The 13,667-nt window shown below is 41.8% G+C and overlaps 2 protein-coding genes across 3 annotated transcripts in view; one reads left to right on the top strand and one right to left on the bottom strand.

Moving 5' to 3' along the window:
• The first annotated feature begins 2,306 nt into the window (after positions 1 to 2,306).
• Positions 2,307 to 6,716, top strand: LOC114561044 (complement factor H-related protein 4). Of its 2 annotated transcripts, XM_028586705.1 has the most exons (6): positions 2,307 to 2,558; positions 2,659 to 2,841; positions 3,143 to 3,248; positions 3,406 to 3,482; positions 5,804 to 6,001; positions 6,333 to 6,715. In XM_028586705.1, the coding sequence occupies exons 4-6, from the start codon at positions 3,413 to 3,415 to the stop codon at positions 6,515 to 6,517; spliced, it is 453 nt and encodes a 150-aa protein (XP_028442506.1). In that variant the 5' UTR covers positions 2,307 to 2,558; positions 2,659 to 2,841; positions 3,143 to 3,248; positions 3,406 to 3,412; the 3' UTR covers positions 6,518 to 6,715. The 2 variants fall into 2 exon arrangements, with proteins under 2 accessions (XP_028442506.1, XP_028442505.1); XM_028586704.1 differs by lacking the exon at positions 3,143 to 3,248 and having other exon boundaries at positions 6,333 to 6,716.
• A 3,280-nt stretch (positions 6,717 to 9,996) lies between these two features.
• aspm (assembly factor for spindle microtubules) overlaps positions 9,997 to 13,667 on the bottom strand; it is a 28,820-nt gene continuing 25,149 nt past the window's right edge. Inside the window, exons 24-27 of the mRNA XM_028586606.1 lie at positions 13,152 to 13,306; positions 10,687 to 10,863; positions 10,373 to 10,545; positions 9,997 to 10,274 (exon numbers count right to left, since the gene is read on the bottom strand). Coding sequence (XP_028442407.1) covers positions 10,172 to 10,274; positions 10,373 to 10,545; positions 10,687 to 10,863; positions 13,152 to 13,306 — 608 coding nt within the window. The 3' untranslated portion in view covers positions 9,997 to 10,171. The remainder of the gene's footprint in view (positions 10,275 to 10,372; positions 10,546 to 10,686; positions 10,864 to 13,151; positions 13,307 to 13,667) is intronic.

Below are 13,667 nucleotides of genomic sequence, written 5' to 3'. Positions count from 1 at the left end.
TCTCTTTTCGTCTGGCGGTGCGATAGATTGAATGCAATACCGCACCCGCTGCGCCGATTCTCCGACCAATCTCCCGCTCCATTGTCCCCTCACTCGCGAACAAAACCCCAAGGTACTTGAACTCCTTCACTTGGGGTAAGGACTCATTCCCTACCTGGAGAAGGCATTCCATCGGTTTCCTGCTGAGAACCATGGCCTCCGATTTAGAGGTGCTGATCCTCATCCCAACCGCTTCACACTCGGTTGCGAACCGATCCAGTGAGTGCTGAAGGTCGCAGGCCGATGATGCCATCAGGACCACATCATCTGCAAAGAGCAGCGATGAGATCCCCAGCCCACCAAACTGCAACCCCTCCCCACCCGACTACGCCTCGATATCCTGTCCATAAATATTACAAACAGGATTGGTGACAAAGCGCAGCCCTGGCGGAGGCCAACCCTCACCTGAAACGAGTCCGACTTACTACCGAGAACCCGGACACAGCTCTCACTTTGGTCATACAGAGATTGGATGGCCCTGAGTAGAGACCCCTCACCCCATACTCCCGCAGCACCTCCCACAGTATCTCCCGGGGACCCGGTCATACGCCTTCTCCAAATCCACAAAACACATGTAGACCGGTTGGGCATACTCCCAGGCTCCCTCCAGGATCCTTGCGAGAGTGAAGAGCTGGTCCGTTGTTCCACGACCAGGACGGAATCCGCATTGTTCCTCCTCAACCCGAGGTTCGACTATCGGCCGAACCCTCCTTTCCAGCACCTTGGAGTAGACTTTACCAGGGAGGCTGAGAAGTGTGATACCCCTATAATTGGCACACACCCTCTGGTCCCCCCTTTTTAAAAAGAGGAACCACCACCCCAGTCTGCCACTCCTTTGGCACCGTCCCAGACTTCCACGCAATGTTGAAGAGGCGTGTCAACCAGGACAGCCCCTCCACACCCAGAGCCTTGAGCATTTCTGGACGGATCTCATCAATCCCGGGGCTTTGCCACTGTGTAGTTGTTTGACTACATCAGTGACTTCCGCCTGGGAAATCGACGACAATCCCCGTTATCCTCCAGCTCTGCCTCTAACATAGAGGGCGTATTAGTCGGATTCAGGAGTTCCTCAAAGTGCTCCTTCCACCGCCCTATTACCTCCTCAGTGGAGGTCAACAGTGTCCCATCCTTACTGTACACAGCTTGGATGGTTCCCCGCCCCCTCCTGAGGTGGCGAACAGTTTTCCAGAAACACTTTGGTGCCGACCGAAAGTCCTTCTCCATGTCTTCTCCAAACTTCTCCCACACCCGCTGCTTTGCCTCTTTCACGGCAGAGGCTGCAGCCCTTCGGGCCCTTCGGTACCCTGCAACCGCCTCCGGAGTCCTCCGAGATAACATATCCCGGAAGGACTCATTCTTCAGTCGGACGGCTTCCCTGACCACTGGTGTCCACCACGGTGTTCGTGGGTTACCGCCCCTTGAGGCACCTAAGATCCTAAGACCACAGCTCCTCGCCGCAGCTTCAGCAATGGAAACTTTGAACATTGTCCACTCAGGTTCAATGCCCCCAGCCTCCACAGGGATGCACGAAAAGCTCCGCCGGAGGTGTGAGTTGAAAGTCTGTCGGACAGGGGCCTCCTCCATTGCCCACGTGTGCGTTGAAGTCCCCCAGCAGAACAATGGAGTCCCCCACTGGAGCCCCATGCAGGACTCCAGTCAAGGTCTCCAAGAAGGCCGAATACTCCGAACTCCTGTTTGGTGCATATGCACAAACAACAGTCAGAGTTTTCCCCACAACCCGCAGGCGTGGGGAGGCGACCCTCTCGTCCACCGGGTAAACTCCAACACAGCGGCGCCAGCCGGGGCTTGTGAGTATCCCCACACCCGCCCGGGCGCCTCACACCCTGGGCAACTCCGGAGAAGAAAAGAGTCCAACCCCTATCCAGGAGTATGGTTCCAGAACCGAGACTGTGCGTAGGAGTAAGCCCCCACCAGATCTAACCGGTAGCGCCCACCTCCCGCACCAGTTCCGGCTCCTTCCCCCACAGAGAGGTGACGTTCCACGTCCCCAGAGCCAGCGTCTGCCGCCCGGGTCTGGTCCGTCGAGGCCCCTGACCTTCACTGCCACCCATGTGGTTGTTTTTTGTTACTTAATGATAAACATAGCAAAGCCTGACTACGGAGGGCCATTAAACCATTGAAACACAAATTATATTGCAATAAAATACCCTTTCAAAAGATACAGACTAAGGAAGACATCCTTCAAGGATGCATTAAGAATCCAGTGTGTCATATAAGGTGTTGTGAATGTGTTCACCTCGTTTTTTTCTGTCTCCTGTGAGCCTGAGATTGTATTTGGAGGCTGGAACAGACTTGCGTAATTCATTGCGCAATCTCTTTTTTCCTGTAAAATCCACAGCTCTCTTCTGTCTGTGTGTGCGTTTGGGTGTAATAGTGTTTAGTCTCCAGTTTCTACTTCTGTTCGGTGGTTCAGGGGAATGAAGATAAAATGCGTGTAATAAACCAAATCTGTGTGCTACTTTTGTGGGTGCATACGCTGACCTTCGCGCAGATTCCATGTAAGCCCAAGCACTTACCATTTAAATTGTTGTTTTGATGTTTTGTTGTAAGGGTAAAAAAGCAAAATGATTTATATTTCTGTTTTTTGCTGTCCCACAGACTGTACACTTCAACAGTTTTTAGACGGGCCCAAGTATGATTCAAATTTTGACACATCTGGGCTTCAGTCCAGCTACCCTCCTGGAAAACAAATTTGAGTTGCCTGCAATGTTGGCTACAGTGGCTTTTTCAAACTGACCTGTGTCGAGGGAAAATGGGAGTCTAAAGGCACTGTATGTCAACGTAAGTTACAATCTTTTACTGTTTGAAATGATTATTTATTCTGCCATTGTGGTGAACTGTATTATATGCAACATGTTATGCTGTATCAGTATGTAGTGTTGTGGTTTGAATGAGTCCACAAAGCCAAAGCAGGCTTATCGTTATTGGATTTATATTATGGAATTCATATTATATTATATAGTATAAGATAATACACAGCGTATTATTGAATGGAAGAACCACTTCAACTTGCTTCATCACTGCAATTTGGTACGTCACACTATATTTACTCACTCATTACTCGTCATTCTTATGTTTTAAGCAAAATCATGCGGTCATCCCGGCAATGCCCAGTTTGCAGATTTTAATCTGGAAGTAGGAGACGATTTTGTCTTTGGGTCAAAAGTTGTATACACCTGCCACAAAGGGTATGTATAATCACAAATGTATACCGATTATGTATCTTTGTACATTTATGATGTGCTTTGTACATATTATACTGTATCTCTGTAGTAAACCCTGCATAACAAGGAGTGTAATTTAAATTTGCCTCCATTATTTGTTTTTACCTAATACTCGTTTCAGTTATCAAATGGTCAGTCGCACAAACTACCGGCGTTGCATGAGTGAAGGCTGGGATGGTGTGATTCCTGTCTGTGAAGGTAAGAGCTTGAATATTGTATTGTTCATCCACAGTGTTGGGAACGTTACTTTAAAAAAGTAATTAGTTATAGTTACTCACTACTTGTTCCAAAAAGTAACTGAGTTAGTAACTGAATTACTCTATAATAAAAATAACTCGTTACCAGGGAAAGTAACTATTTGTGTTAATGTTAAAAAAAAGTTGCTATATGTCAAAGAATTTGGATTTTTTTACTAAGTTTTTTCAGTCAGTTGAAATGAGTAGGACAGGTGTTTGTACATAACTTTCGATATTTATTGCACGTCGACAGAGAGCAAGAGGTTTATCCTGCACTTCAAGTATTATTATTTTTGTAAGAAAAGTAAACAGTTACACCATATAAACTTATATGACACATATACTTGTAACAACATACCTGCCTATCATATGGTTGACTTCAGCCTGTGTCATAGGTTTTTGTTGTGAGGCAGAAAGATCTAGCTTTTGCTGCTTGGAGGGCTTTGCTCCGAGTCCTTCTTTGCTAGTGGATGGCGAGCGATCATCTGGTGGAGGTATCGGTGTTTTTGGCTACTAGCTTTGTAGATGCGTGTGTCGTTGTGAGATGCTTCATTAAATTAGAGTTGCTTACAACGGATGTCGACAAAGTCTTCACTCTTGGACATAATGTACACATTACATGCACGTTCTTGCCATTGACCACAATGAATTTTAAGTAGTGCTTATATTTCCACCTTGGAAACGCCAACTTTTCATCGGATTGCTCCTGACTCGCCATCTCTGCTACTTCATCGAATCTGTTTAACTGTTGGATCTGATTGGCTACCATGAAACATGCCTCTGCTGTAGCCAATCATAATCGCTTACCTCGTTATTAACCCACCTCCTCACTAGCTGCGAGCCAGGGTTGCGTTCGGATTACAGTTTATTCAATCAGTGCATAGTAACGCACTGCATTTAACGTCCAGTAACGTTAACGTCGTTGTAACGACGGGAAAAGTAATTAGTTAGATTACCCCGTTACTGAAAAAATAACGTCGTTACCTAACGCCGTTCTTTTAAACGGCGTTATTCGCCGTAAGGAACAAATAAAATTAACAATCTTCGGACGTCGGCCGCCATTTTCTCAACTGCGTACTGTCAAACTTAACTGTTTACACATTTGACATACTTTTAGCTTACAGAGCACACATCACCCGGGATTCATATAAGCTTATAAACATATGTAGTCACATAAAAGGTGTGTTTGTAACCTGGAAATATTAGAAATATTACAGAGAAATCAGTGACGCAGGATTACAGTTGCTCATTCTCCATTCACTCGGATTATGAGTTTATCTTGCTCTGCGCATCGCTATATGTCCCAGTGTGACGCTGCTCGTGATTACTGCCACCCTGTGTCCATTTTAGGAAATACATGTAATTGGGTGCTTCTTCCGTAATTTCTCATTAGTATTCAATTATATAAATCACAATAAAATAAAATACTATTGCAATAGAAGGAAAGGAAACAAAAAGTAATAATCTTAACAAAACTTATTTTGTGGGAGTCACACATGCATTACATTGCACATTATAGCAGAGGGCAGGGGACATGCAGCTCGTCATACTTTTCCCCAACGTATATGCGTCACTAAAAGAAAATTGAAATACATGAATGAATTCAGATTTAAAAAGCAATAATTGCATGAAGACAGGTTGTTGACGAGTCCGAGTCAAGTCTGAAGTCTTTTGGGTCGAGTCGCAAGTCAAGTCTGAAGTCAGCTGTTTGTGCGACTTAAGTGTGACTCGAGTCCGAGTCTCAGACTCGAGTCCCCATCTCTGGTTGTCTGGACTTCAACAATGCATTGCTAATTTCTCTTTATTGCCCTACGGACAAGTTGTAACAAGCATAAAGTAAACCAAAAACTCTATTTCAAGCTGTACATAATTACTAGAAATGGGTGAGACGACAACAAGATATTGGTGTAAGACAGGCTACGAGAGCACAGATGGTGCTACCTACCTAAAACTTAAAAATGTTTGTAGTATAACTAAATGTTTTAAGATTTACCGTGGTCTGGTTAAAACTGCATATCATAACATTTCTGGTAATCCCTACTGTCTACTCTCCAAACAATGGCAAAGGGTTTAAAAGCTCAAAGAGAAGAAGGGCTAAGAGGACGACCCTGTTCAGGACACTAAAACAACTAGCTTGCATTTCTTGAATGTTAGCAGAGTTACTTTTTCTTTTATCTTTTTAACCATTTCATGAGATTGCCATTTTCCATGCTGAATTTGCATCTGCATCTATTGCTGTGGCCAGAGAATTATTTCACAATTGTCCCTTTCTGTGCCTTTCAGTGTCATTTACATTTTTAGAGAGTGTAGGCTGTGGGAGTCCACCACCTCTCACAGATGGAGACATCAAGTACACCATTAAAAGTAATTACAGCCATCAAGAAAGGGTTGAATTCATGTGTCAAAGTTACTACACCATGGAGGGTGGACCTCACAGAACCTGCATCAACGGTGAATGGACCGGACAGATGAGATGCCTCAGTAAGTTACAGTTCTTCTCATCAATCAATCAAACTTTATTTGTGTATAGCACCTTTTAATAAATAAGCCATGCAACACAAAGTGCTTCACATTATAAAAATGGAGACAATGGGACAGACAGTTATGGGACAAACTTACAGAGAGCTTTATTTCTGGAACACTGGAAGACACAAAATAAGGGCTGTGGGGGGGGGTCCTCCGCCCAATTTTTTTTCGATTTGAATCCCATTTCCTGCATTTCTACATAAGTTTAGGGACTATGGTGATAGAAAATTCAGGAAGTAATTAATTTGCTATTAACAAAGTGCTATTTGTACTTTGTCTCTTGCAGAACCCTGTATTGTGAATGAAGACCTCTATAGACAACACAACATTACTATAACATCTAGTGACAGTAAATTTTTCACTCATGATGAAATAATTGAGTTCAGGTGTGCCAGAGGAGTACCAGTCGGTGCAGTGGCAATGCGTCAGAGGTGTAATGGGGGTGTGATTCTCCTGCCTACCTGCCAGTGAGAGGCATCTGAAAGTAATCTACAGAGCATGCAGACTTATCCTCCACTTTAACTGTGAACACTATAATAAAACATACTTGATCTCTGTCTCTGTTCTGCCTCCAATTATGTAGCCTACCATATTATGAGTACAACTCAACATTTTTTTGTTTGAAGATTCTTTTTTGGGCTTCTGGGCCTTTTTTGATAGGACAGATGAAGACAGGAAAGGCGGTAGAAAGAGGAGAGGTGTGGGGGCGGCATGCAGCAAAGGGTAAGACTCAAACCTGGGCCGCTGCAGTGAGGACTGAGCCTAAGTACATGGGGGCACAAGGTGAGCGACCACGGTGACCCCTCAACATTTCTTTTTTCAAGAATAAAGCTAAATATATCAGTTTTTTTAATAATTATTAATGTTATTGTTTAAAAACGTTTAAGTAAATTGTCTGAGTGCAGAAATTATTTAAATAAGTAGGAAGTTAAAAAAATATACAGTATATATACACCAAATATATATAAAAAATTATATATATACTGTGTGCATATATATATACACACACACACACACAGTATACAGTCCCTGACAAAAGTCTTGTCGCTTATCTATTTTTTTAGAAACACCTGCTATTAACCTGACTTTTAATTAATCAATTGGTGTTAGAAATAGCTCATATGAAAAGCTAAAACCCTCCCAAATGATGTTTAATGCACTGAAATAAATTAGTTTTACTGAAAAAAGATTTATCATTTAATCATAGATAATTAGTTTTGTCGCCTATACAGAAATTGAACAAATTTACTGCAAATACAAAAATATGTCAGCAAATTAAGTAGTGGTGCTGTGAGATCCAAATTGAATATCTTGTATGACTTCCATGAGCTTGAAGGACTGCTTCCATGCGGTTTGGCAAGTATTCATACAATTTATTGAAGTCATCAGGAATAGCATAGAAAGCAGTCTTGCATGCCTCCCAGAGTTCATCAATATTCGTTGGTTTCGTCTTCCATGCTTCCTCTTTCATCCTACCCCACATATGCTCAATGATGTTCATGTCTGGTGACTGGGCTGGCCAATCCTGGAGCATCTTGATCTTCTTCGCCTTGAGGAACTTTGATGTGGAGATGGAAGTATGCGATGGAGCACCGTCCTGCTGCAGAATTTGGCCTCTTTTTTTGGTTGGGAATATAAGAGGTAGCCAAGATTTCTTGGTATTTTAGACTATTGATGTTGCCTTCCACCCTGCAGATCTCTCGCACACCCCCATACTGGGTGTAAACCCAGACCATGATTTTTCCGCCACCAAACTTCACTGTTTTCTGGGTGAATCTCGGATCCATGCGGGCTCCAGTAGGTCTCCTGCAATATTTGCGGCAACTGTGGTGTAATTCAACAGAAGATTCATCTGAAAAATCCACCTTCTTCCACTTTTCCAGCGTCCATCCTTTTAGCAGGCTGTGGGCCTTGGCAAATGCCACACGGTTTTTCAATTGTCTTTTGTTTAGTGCTGGCTTCTGAGCACTGATTCGACCATGGAGGCCATTTCGAGACAGAATCCGACAAACTGTTCTGCTTGACACAGGGACTTCAGGTGACCAGGTCTCGTGGAGCTCTGCTGCAGTGGAAGATGGGCTGGCCTTGGATTTTTGAGCCAACAAACGGTCCTCTCGAGCAGTTGTCTTGCAGGGTGTGCCTGACCTGGGCTTGTCAAAAACGTCTACAGTGTCTTCAAATGTTTTTTTTATCCTCTGTACTTGACGCTGAGACACATTGAAGGTGTCTGCCACATCAGCAGTGGATCTGGTCTTCAGCCTCTTGATAATCAAAACTTTAGTCTCAGGGTGAATCTTAGGCATGTTTGCAGAGGTCTAGTTGCAGTTGATGTGAAGGTCTAGTGTACTGGGGTTGTTTTTATACACACCTGAGACCTAATTGATCCATTAATAGTCACAGGTGATGCTCATATGACAAGGCGACAACACTTATGTCTTTGCAAAAATTGACTCAATGGGCTTTACCAAGCTGTGAATATTAGAATACTTTTTGACAGTTTCATTTTGCACTGAAACATTATTACTAAAGCTGTTGGGATTAAAATGAGCCATTTCTTGTAAAAACTTCTTGATTAGAAATATATTTCAGCGGCACTTCAGGTCAATTTGTACACAAGCGACAAGACTTTTGTCAGGGACTGTATATCATTTTTTTTTTTTTTTTAAATATTCCCTGCACTGATGTGATTCATGACATTATGAGAACCATGAATGACCTAAGATTATTTAACATACTGCTTGTTTGGCACAACCAAGACAGACATTTGAAAATTAGATGAACAGATGTCACTGCAAACCCTCCAGTGAAGAGGCCTAAAGATTTTATTTTGAATCATTATGTGTATATCTTCTAAGAGGGCAGAACAATGTTTGACACTTCCATAAAATTACCCCTTTAAGATATAAGTAGGAAGTTAATTATATATGTATAAAAAAAACTTACCCCTTTATTTAATACAAATTACATTTTCTAAAACTGATGTAACATACCTTAATGCAGAGAGCCTCACATCAAGTGGCCCGACTGTTAACCCCTACAGGACAGACTATATACTGTAGTACATTGCTGATTGATGAATTCACTAATTATTTAAGCCCAATGGAGATTGTACAAAAAAAAAAGAATACAATAAACCACTTTGGTCAAGACTGATATCCTGCTGATTTTAGTGTTAGTGCCAAATAGAAATTGTAATACTAACATTTAATAAAGATGGGGAATATGGTATCTTTTACCTGCTCAATAAGCAGAATGTACTGTATGTTGTCATGCTTCGGTTACATTTAGAGGCGTTTCTAAAGAGCTGCAACTTGGGAGCAAACAAGTGCATTTAAATTGTAAAAGCATCAAAATTATTGGTTAACCTGGCTTCCCTCTGCAAATATACTAATAGCGATGATGATCTCTCGTACACAAACACACACTGCTGTAGAAATATTTCTATAATCTGGATGGGTCAGTCTCAGTATTAAAGTTGTATTCCCTGTATTATGTATAGACTCAGGACACAGATAGTTAGCTTCAGCTTTGATTATCTTACAGTTCAGGAATGTGAGAGTGTGTTTTTCTATACGAGAGAGAAGTGGAATAGGAGGGTGTGTGTGTGTGTGAGAGAGCTGGAGAATCTGGCTGGAGGCAGGAGAGAGACAGGAGGGGGGATGCGGTTTCTTGAGTTGCAATGATGTGAAGATGTGTGGAGGAGAAAATTCATACTCCGTATACTATGTCTGCAGTTAGGGAAACTTTGTGTCATTTTTGTGAACCCACAACTGTGTTTAACTTGACTTGAGTAAACTTGCTTAACTGAACCCCTTCGCCTCAGATTGATCCTTGTGTTCTGGTAAACTGAAGTCCGATGAAAGAAGGCGCAGCAATTAATAAATTGGAGTCAGATTTGACAGGCCTCAGGGCCTTATTTTAGACATAATTCCACAATGCAAACGCATAAGAAAGATGCATGAAACTCACCCATGTTTAAAAAACAAATCCATTTTAATATATACATGGAAAACATGGAAGTGATTTAAAACAAAAAACCCTCAAACAATACTTAGTAAAATATTTTCTGAAGTAAAAAAGAAAAGAAATGAGATGAGAAATAGAAAGCATTTAAAATATTTTCATTTACAACACAATGGCGAGTGTGTTAGCCACTAATGTAATGGCCCGGAGAGGGTCCACAATGTCTCGGAGCTTGTTTTTTTGGAGAACCCACTCTGGTGCAAATCTGAAAAACAAAAAACAGGATCTCAATTACGCCTGCAAACACATCCCATCTGTATATCTGAGACCAACAGAACCGTGTATACCCACACGTATACATACTTTGGCACAGGGCGGGATTTACAAGGCGTTGCAGGAACGACGAAGCTCCCGTTGACCGACGCATTCATCTTCTGTTTCATAACAGTTCTTTCTGCATCCATCTTGTTTTTGCGAGCTACGAGGCGGTAAATACTGTGTATCCTCTCCAAGACTTTGGGTCGCTTCGTAACCTCCTAAAGAACAGAACAACATTTGCATTACATTTACAAAACTACAATAGTCGTCTTTCCTGTAAAATTTGGTATTAAAAACATGTCTTAAATTATTTGATTCTTATTTTTTTTTTTATTCTTCATGTCATAGTAGCTACGGACCACAGCACGGTGCTTGTCTTGGAGGAGGAGAGCGAGAAGGAAGCAGGCCTTGGTGAAAATACTGCCGCCCTTTTCTGCTACTTTATCCCCCGCCTTCTCCCGGTACCTCTGCAGCAGGTCCAGCAGCGTCTCCACGGAGTTCTCCACCGAATACACCGCCTCGATGGTCTTGTGGTACTGAGGAAAGAAAACCATGAGTGAGTAAGTGGAGGAGAGTGAAAGAAAAAAAAAAAAAAAAAAACCCACTTCATTTCTCCCCTGGAAATTATTCATCATTTTTTATCTTTGATTGTTGATGACCAAGAATGCCTAAACAAAAGCTGATAAAGCCCCATTCAAAACACCCAACAAAGCAAGGTGGAAAAAAAAAAAAAAAAAAAATCAATAAACAAACATTCTGGGACAAAAGGATGTAATGCCAACATATGCAAAAGGGAATGAGAGTATCCCAGCTTTGGAGAAAACAGGAAAACATTCCTCAGTTATCAGAGAACCAGATTCATCCTACACTCGTATCTCCAGTCATCTTGGTTCACGGTCCTCCAGTTTCAGCTCTCACTGCCTAAACTTGTTATCTTAAGTTTCAAAACCACCTTTTATGTTTTCCTTCCAGCATTCCTGACTGACTGCAAGGCTCTGTTCAACCACTGTTATCTGCTGGCTTGATGCTTTTTATATAATGTGCTGGCATTTCTGTTTTGAACATCTTTAGACTTGGTCAATTCATTCTTTGCGATTCGAAAATCCAATTTTAAGCCAGTAACACACTTAAGTGTCTGACAATAACCAAAAATGCATAACCTTATATTTACTTATCCAAGATACAAATTCTTTATGAAATTAACTTGGTAAAGGACGCGTGACCAATGCAATGTAAAGTCTTCTAAGTTTGTGGTCATTTTATCATAAAAGTCATAGAATCATTTGTAACAAAGATTGCCTTAAATGTGAAATGTCAGTTTATATAACCGTTTAGTTTTTTGTCTCCTCATGAACAAAAATGCAGACTCTGCGAAATGTTCCAGCAGTATCCACATGATGCATACTAAATTGTGGAAAACGGGAACCACTAAACTTAAAAACCGACAAAACAAGGTTGGCCCTCAGTCTGAACTTGGTTTAGCAGAAGAGGAACTGAGCCTCATGTGAGAAGGAACAGAAACCCTGTGGGGAATTGGAAGTAGACTCAGGACACAGATAGTTCGCTTCAGGAGTAGAGGTGGAAAAAAAGAAAAGAAAAAAAAAAGAAAAACGCGATTTTTTTTCTGCTTTTTTAAACCAATGATTGACCTAAATATTGTAGTTTATACAGTACCGCCGAATGAGACTACATCATATCCGTTTCCAGCTAAACTGAGCGAAAGCAGAAAATGCCACATTATGTTCTTCCTTACAAATGAAAGAAATGTCAGACTGATTGACGTGTGATGTGCATTCTTCTTAGAAAACAATTCGTTTTTAGAACGTTCTCATGATATTCTGTCTCTAGAAGTGTATTACTCAACTTTTGTTTTAGTTAAAGAAGGAATAAGAAAATTGCAATACTCAATACTATCTAAATCGCAATACTTCTAGAATCGCAATACAAATCGAATCGGCACCCATGTATCATGACAGAATCAGATCGGGACAAAAGCATATCATCCCAGCCCTAGAATTGAGAGCTCAGGGCTGTTGAGAAAATGCTGTGGCCTTCTCCATCAATCCTCAGCTGAACTTTACTTTCACGTCAGACAAGTCGCTTGGTAGTAACTCGTTATTCAGCACCGTGTGCAACTTAAACTATTCTTTTAACTCCATATTCATCCCATCAGTTTGACATTTTGGGAATACCGAGATCGATACCACTCGCAACTCTGTATGCTAAACATGAAGCTAGAGCCAGGAGACAATTAGCTTAGCGGGAAGCAGCTAGCCTGGCTGTCCAAAAACAATCCATCTATCATCCCCTCTAAAGAGCACTATGTAACACGTTTTATCTCTTTTGTTCAATCCGTACATAAACTCTCCAGTAAATACAACAAGCTGACAAGAAGTCACCGCGCCTTGCAACATAAATTAAAACAAATTAGCCCTGCACAAAATACTCCGTGAAACCTCAATGTGTTGTTTATTGTTAGAGATACACAGCCACAGAGATTATTTTTGGACTATTAGGTTATATTATGCATATATTGTGAGTAAAATCCGCTTGCCCGAAACTCGGTCTGCTTGGTTTAGAAAGTTCAGCTAGGCAGAATTCTTTGGCCTCTCCCTAACCGTGACGTAAGGGTTCCGGTTATTAACCCGAACCCTGACAATTCATACCTTCCTATCTTCAGGCGAGAGGTGTAGCTTATCTGTCAAAGGACCCTTTTAGCAAGTCAAAATATCACTTTAATATTATCTTCATGTTTCACACCCTGATCATGTCAGCCTGATTACTTTTCATGGCTACATAAAGAGAGAAGGTCTTGGGTTCGTACCTTGGAGAGGTTGAGGAGGATCTGGATGGAGTAGGTGATGACCTCCATGCAGGGGACACTCCTGTTGCAGCTGCGGATGAGGGTGAAGATGACGTTGGTGGCTCCGCTCTCTACCAGCCGCTCACAGCACTCAGGGGACAGTCTGGTGGTGGTCTCTGTACACACACACACACACACACACACACACACACACACGCACACACAAAACCAAACGTTAGCACTCCGAACAAACTGCACTACCAGAAAGATTGACACCTGAGATAATCTTCAAATGCTAGAGTTGTCAGTTGTCAACTAGTAAATGAATCTCCAAATTTGAGATCGTCGATTAATCAGTTTGAGTAAAATGGTTTGTGTTTTTAAGTAAATAGGTTTTGATTCCAGATTCTCAAATGTGAATATTTTCTAGTCTCTTCACTCCTATATGACAGTAAACTGAATATCTTTGCGCTGGGGACTGAATGAGACATTTGAGGACGTCATCTTGGGCTTTGGAAAACAATGATCGACATTCAT

The sequence above is a fragment of the Perca flavescens genome, chromosome 9 (genome assembly GCF_004354835.1).
Source record: "Perca flavescens isolate YP-PL-M2 chromosome 9, PFLA_1.0, whole genome shotgun sequence".
NCBI lineage: Eukaryota > Metazoa > Chordata > Actinopteri > Perciformes > Percidae > Perca > Perca flavescens.
The sequence above is the reverse complement of the archived record's forward strand: the minus strand, read 5'-3'. Positions and strand labels throughout refer to the sequence as shown.

Bases quoted from the DNA above. Each gene is read 5' to 3' on its own strand.
- LOC114561044 (XM_028586704.1), top strand. The intron at 3,483-5,803 runs GTAAGAGCTTGA...TGTGCCTTTCAG, and splicing joins TGTGATTCCTGTCTGTGAAG to TGTCATTTACATTTTTAGAG. The intron at 6,002-6,332 runs GTAAGTTACAGT...TGTCTCTTGCAG, and splicing joins CGGACAGATGAGATGCCTCA to AACCCTGTATTGTGAATGAA.